Source organism: Varanus komodoensis, unplaced genomic scaffold (genome assembly GCF_004798865.1).
Source record: "Varanus komodoensis strain SLA01 unplaced genomic scaffold, ASM479886v1 scaffold14_1, whole genome shotgun sequence".
Taxonomy (NCBI): Eukaryota; Metazoa; Chordata; class Lepidosauria; order Squamata; family Varanidae; genus Varanus; species Varanus komodoensis.
Genome location: NW_025335438.1, coordinates 3643992 through 3649991, shown reverse-complemented (window position 1 = coordinate 3649991; position 6000 = coordinate 3643992). Strand labels below are relative to the sequence as shown.

The following is a 6000-nucleotide window of genomic DNA, read 5'->3' as shown; positions in this document are numbered from 1 at the left end:
GGATGCTAAGGAATCTCTATAAACTTCTAACACATGGTGGTCCAAAATGCCTAAGAACATTCCAGCTTATTCCCAATAAACAGGATGGCTACACACAGGAATCCTTTTATGTTCACCTTTGTCATTCATGTCTTATTCTGCAGTGCTGATGAGCAATTGCTGATGAGCAATTATGTGCAAGTCTGCTTTTAGGTAAGGAAGCATATCAGCAATATCTGTATCACTTGGTAATACACCTACAATAATTAGTGATTCATAAGCTTACTCTTGGCTCATACTTACTTCGGTTTTTTCAAGTTTTCTCCAATACCTCTTGGAGAAAGCTTGGGATCATTCTCACTGGGTCACACGTCACAGTAGGCCACTATGGATTGGGAGGTGCAGTGCACGTGTTCTCATTGTGTCATGCAAACCTAGATAGGGCTTACTAGGAAATGCAAGGTGTATGGGGGTGGTTTGAACTTGGATGGGAAATTAAATCCCACTGGTTTTACAGAAGACAACCAATTCCTTTCTGCTTCTTTGATTTCAGATGATGGCAAATTGTCCTTTGATGAATTCAGAGCTTACTTTGCTGATGGAATCCTAAGCAGAGAAGAGCTGCATGACCTGTTTCACACGATTGATACACACCACACTGAGTGGGTAGCATTTGCTTTAAATTCACTCAAACATAACGGTCAGCTATTGAAAAAGCAGTGCAGTTTTGCAATACAAATTAATTCAGTAAAAACCTGCTTTATAAATAACATATGAAATGCCATGGATTTAACCCACAGCCTTTGAGTAACCACTACCTATATTGGGTGTTTCTAAGTAAAGACATTATTGACTTTCCCAAGTCTCCAGGTAGAATTAATCTATAACCCAAGAGTAACTTACAGATTCAGACTTTCTTGTATGTTTTGCATGAATCGTTTTGCATCTTCTTCCTACTTTTCCCTGAAAACAGCTCATGATTCTTCACAGATGTATCTTTGAAGCCATTTGTTTCATATCCTTCATTGAAGTTTATCATTTGTTTACTGGGAAACACAGTTTAGCTGATTCTCAAGATTCTCAAGCTGATCCAGTTCTCATATAGTGACTATTTCTAGGTTTAACTGAGGAGTTGTTGGCCTGAGTGGGAGTGAATTAGCACATTGCCTCTCGTGTCCTTGTTGCTTCTGCTTTCAACCCACATCCCAGTAACACAACTTTCCTGGATTGTAGGAACCTAGGAACTCTGAGTAGTTTGGGATTTAAACAAACCAGAGTTAACCCAACAATTGTGCATGGTTTATTGTTGGCTTACCTTTGAGCTGATTAACCCGTAAGCAACCCAAAGTTTGGATGTCATAATAACAACCCAGGAATGAGGGCATTCCTGAATTGCTCACTGAAAGTGGAAGTGGTGAGTGTGTGGGATATCACACCCTTGTTTGCTGTCATATGGACATGGTTAAGAAGTTAGCCTTCACTTGCAAACTGGGTCCTTGTGGGCAGTAGAACAATAAGGTTCGTGCGTGAGAAGAATCAGAGGCTGCAGCGTGGTGGTAGGAAGATTGGTAGGAATGGCAAAGTAGCTCTCACAGTGCAAGAGGAATCCTAAAAGAGGGGTGTGTAGCCTTCAGCATGGGGAGTAAATTCAATTTCAGAGAAACTCTTGATGGCATTCCAGTAGTGGATATGGCCAAAGGCAAGGTGGGTGGGGACAAAATCCCAGACTATTTTAGCTTAATGCTCTTCCTGCCAGTAACTGTGCCTCAAGGGAGGCATCTCAATGTTTTTAAGTAGAAACAAACCCACATGAAAACCAGCACATCACCATATGTTTGGCAGTTGGGTAGTGAGCAAAGGGAAGGTGGACTGAAGGCTGGATTTGACCCTCAGGCTGGAGGCTTTGCACTCCTGATAAAAAAAGGTCTCTTTATCATTAGAGAATGCTACCTCCCCTAGTTGCAGGTCCTCATTCTGGGTTCTAGTCCCCAGTCACTGACCATCATTCACGCTCAGCCTAACCTACCTCACAGGGCTGTTGTGAGTATAAAATGGAGAAAAGGAGGATTATGTAATCCTGTTGGCTTGAAAGAAGAAAAAGAAGGGATATGAAAGTACGATAAGGATTGCTATCTCTTTTTTTCTCCCCGGGCTCCTCTGCCTTTAACAGGCATGTCTCAATCAGAAATTCAACAGGTCCTTGGATATAACGATTCAGTTACTGGGGAAGTCATGCCTGTTTCTGCTCTAATGTCTGCATTTCATGCAACTGCCAAGCTAGTGCTAAGAGAAACCCAAGCTATGGCTAAAGTTTCAGGGAGAATAGTTTCAGCCGCAAATTAAAAGAGAAACTTAAAATGAGACCTGCTGTATGATAATTCTGAACTACAGTCAGGAGGAAAGGTCTGGCAAAATATCTCCCCAGCAGGTATTTTTAAATGTTTAATGTTACCCCTCCCAGCATCTCCCATCTGATTCCTCTGGCTGGAGGAGACTGGAACTTGTGGGACTTATTTAGACTCAGTGTGCATAGGTCTGCAATGTTAGAAGCTCCAAAAGAATATGAAAATTGGTCTCTGCCTTTTCCTGCATTTTGCTGGAGCATAGCAAAACATCCTCTTTTCAGGGGATTTGAAATTACAATTAGAGGCTCAGGGCTCAGCTGGTGTAGCTGGCCTTCACCCAAGCCTGCAGTTACCTTGACTGAGCCAGGCTCATTTCCTGGCTGAAAAGCAGCTGCGGCTTCTGGCCTTCCCTTCCCGTCTCTCCTTTGTGAGAGCATTCAGCCCTAGCCAACCAGGTCCTGGTTCAGGACCGATTCTGCATCTGGCGGGGACCTTCTGATGCTTGTGTTGCCCCTTCACAGTTTGATGAATGAGCATGGGAGGTGGGGTGCTGGTATTGCGGCATTACGGCAGCAGGCAAGGGCGGCCATGCAGTCTACTTTACAGGATGCCAATGTGCAGAAAGCTGTCTGGTCCAAGTCCTGATTAAATGGTATTTTTAAAAAACAGGAGAGCTGCAGAGGCCATGAAGTTGCCCCTCAACAGTACCTGGGCAGCAGACCGAGCAAAGGACGCAGGCGACCTGCTCACAGTCTTCCACACTACGGTGACCTGCGCTGCCATTGTAACTCTATATTCGCTTTGGGGGCAATGCGTTTTCTCTGCTTTGCCAATGCTCTAGTGAGCAACGGAGACTCTACTGTGACCTACACATGTTCATTAGAAAGCATGTAGAGAGCAGACATGGGTGTGGCTATACTCATGGTGGGAGGGGTGGTCTTCCCCCCACGAGGATGCCTCCGCGCTCTGGATTCTCACGGAGGTTTTCTACAGACCCTCCTGTGCGTTCTAGCCAAGACACATCGGGAGGAACATAGGCTGCTGTTTGGGTAGGCTGCTATGCATTGCCAAAACAGAAGATACAGATTTGCATTGTATTATTCATATGTAGAGATGCAAACTGAGAGAAAAGTGTTATGATTTGAATAGAAATACCATACATCTCACTATAGTGGGGAAGGCTGGGAACCCGTAACCTGTGCGCCTACTTTGCCTATTGTCCAGGTGATCTCTGTGAATGGATCTCTTAAAATGGATCATTTTCAGACCTCTGTTCTCTCTTTTTATTTTTGTGATTTGACTTTTAACTGGAGAACAATTTAAAAAGAAGATGCCATCAAACAAAGGACTCTCCTCTGACAGCTCTTCAAATACCTTTCATACAGGGAGCTGTACAAGTAGGACGTATGGCCAGCCCTGTAAGTTCAGCTGCCCCAACTATGCCATGTATGTTAATTGAAAATCCTGAAAGTGTGTATAAAGGATGAGAGACACCTCTGACATAATGTGCAATCTGGCCTTTGGCATACATAAAACTATCAGAGGCCCACTGAGTCTGTATGGTAGCCTTTCGGCTAGTTTTAGAGATAATACATTAGGGCTTTTCTGAATAAACAGTTCACAGTATGCTCAGTTGTTGCTCATTAATTATATGGGATGCAGATTTTTTCCCTCTAAGCAGAACATCTGTTGTGAGGATATTGCATTTTCCCAAGACTCAAACTGCAAAATGAGATTATTAGTTTGGCTGTCCTGCTTAGCACAAACAGACCGATTGCTATGGCTGTGCTCAGAGCATTGCAGGAAGGGTGATAAGGGTGGAATGGTGCTTGATGGCCTAGAATGTCTCTATATTTCACTGAAGTCTTTTGTCCCAGAGGAGGAGGACAGCTGAAGTGCTGCCAGGATGTTACAGATCATGATGGAGGCTCTCTCTTCCACTCCCCATCTCCTGGAACATGGACAGTCCCTTCACACACACAGCTATGCAGATATAGGCACCCCCTTCAGGCCATGTGCTGAATGCAGCACACAAATGAGAGCCAGGGTGGTGTAGTTGTTAAGAGCACGGGACTGGGACTCAGACGATCTGGGTTCTAGTCCCCGCTCAGCCATGGAGCCACCTGGGTGACTTTGGGCCAGTCACAGTCTCCCAGCCCAACCTACCTCACAGGGTTGTTGTTGAGGGGATAAGATGGAGGAGGGAAATGATGCAGGCTGCCTTGAGCCCTTTGTAGGAAAAAGGCAGGATATAAATCGGGGAAAAAATGTGTCCAATGTTCAGGCCTTCACTCAAAGGGAGTTTGGCTCTTGCGCTGAAAGAGGTTCAACACCCCAATACCAGTGGGATGTGGGTAAGATGGAGATGAGACAGACTCCACCAGCCTCAAAGCCCAGGGGCTCCTAAAATCAGGAGCCCAGCTTCAAATGCACAGCACAGCTCTGTAATCCTTGTTCAGGAGTTTACCATTTATGTTGCTCACAATGGCATTTTGTGAGTGTCAGAGCACTATTTAGAGAGTCGACGAAACAGTTACAATACTCATGTCACCAGCTGCATACTCAATGCAGCCTTTTGAATCTTTGTCTTTTGCAAGGCAGCAAGTTGTGTTCCAGATCTATAGATGAAGCTGTTGCTTGAGAAATCATGCCTATTCTTTTCTTGATTCGTTATTCACAACTGCTCCACTTTGTATTCTGTTGGCATAGCACATTCATACTTAGGTTATACAGACATGCTAAGCTGGGTAAAGCTGATCTGAGCTGCATACCCAAATTGGGATAAAGACAGAGAATGAAACTTGATGTAGGCTTGCATCATCTCATCACTAAGGTAAGCAGTGCTAAATGTTTTGTGAGCCACCCCGAGGCTTCGGCGAATGGGGCGGCATAGAAATTTCCTAAAGAAAGAAAAAAAGAAAGGAAGGAAGAAAGAAAATCCCGTTTCTTTAAAAATCCAGCAACCAAACAGCCTATCTTATACTGTTGTGCTCTGATGTCTGCACCAGCTCCTTATCCTCATCCAAGCACAATTCAGGTTGCTGCTTAGAACCCACAATCTCATAGCTTAGAGATCACCTTCTTCATGTCAGTTTACCACTGAGGATGACCTCATAATGCTAAGGTGTGGAAGCTGCAGCCCTCAGGACCTCAATCTTCAGGCTGATGCAAGCTGCAGCAGCATCTAGCTCTCCAGATGTTGCAGGCCACCCCTTATGGAAATGTATTCACGTCGCTGCTCTGCTCTGCTCTGTTCTGGCTCTGTGTGTGTGTGTGTATGTCAGAGAGAGAGTGAGAGAACACAAGAGGGCATAATGAGGTGGCATAATGAGAGGAAGAGCCATCAAGTCCTGCAGAACTGCAGGGTTCTGCTTGCATTTGTCTTTAGCCTGCCCGCTCTGAATCTGGTTCCACCCACTATCAGCCTCGATTGATTAGAACACAGGAAGAGCCATGCTGGAACTGGATCAGGCCAAGAGTCCATCTAGTTCTGTACGTGCAGCAGCCAGGCAGCTGGCTGTGGGAAGCCACAAGCAGCACTGGGCAAGACTGCCCACAACACTGCAGACAGGCACTCTGCCTCTGCTCAGAACCAGTAGCCCACAGTGGCCTCATTCTCCATGAATTTATCAAAAGCTCTTCAAAAGACACCTGGACTGGGGATCATCACCACATC

The 6000-nt window shown here is 45.1% G+C and overlaps 1 protein-coding gene across 1 annotated transcript in view; it reads left to right on the top strand.

The window, feature by feature from the left end:
• NECAB1 (N-terminal EF-hand calcium binding protein 1) overlaps positions 1-6000 on the top strand; it is a 41112-nt gene that overhangs the window by 6553 nt on the left and 28559 nt on the right. Inside the window, exon 4 of the mRNA XM_044424326.1 lies at positions 533-641. Coding sequence (XP_044280261.1) covers positions 533-641 — 109 coding nt within the window. The remainder of the gene's footprint in view (positions 1-532; positions 642-6000) is intronic.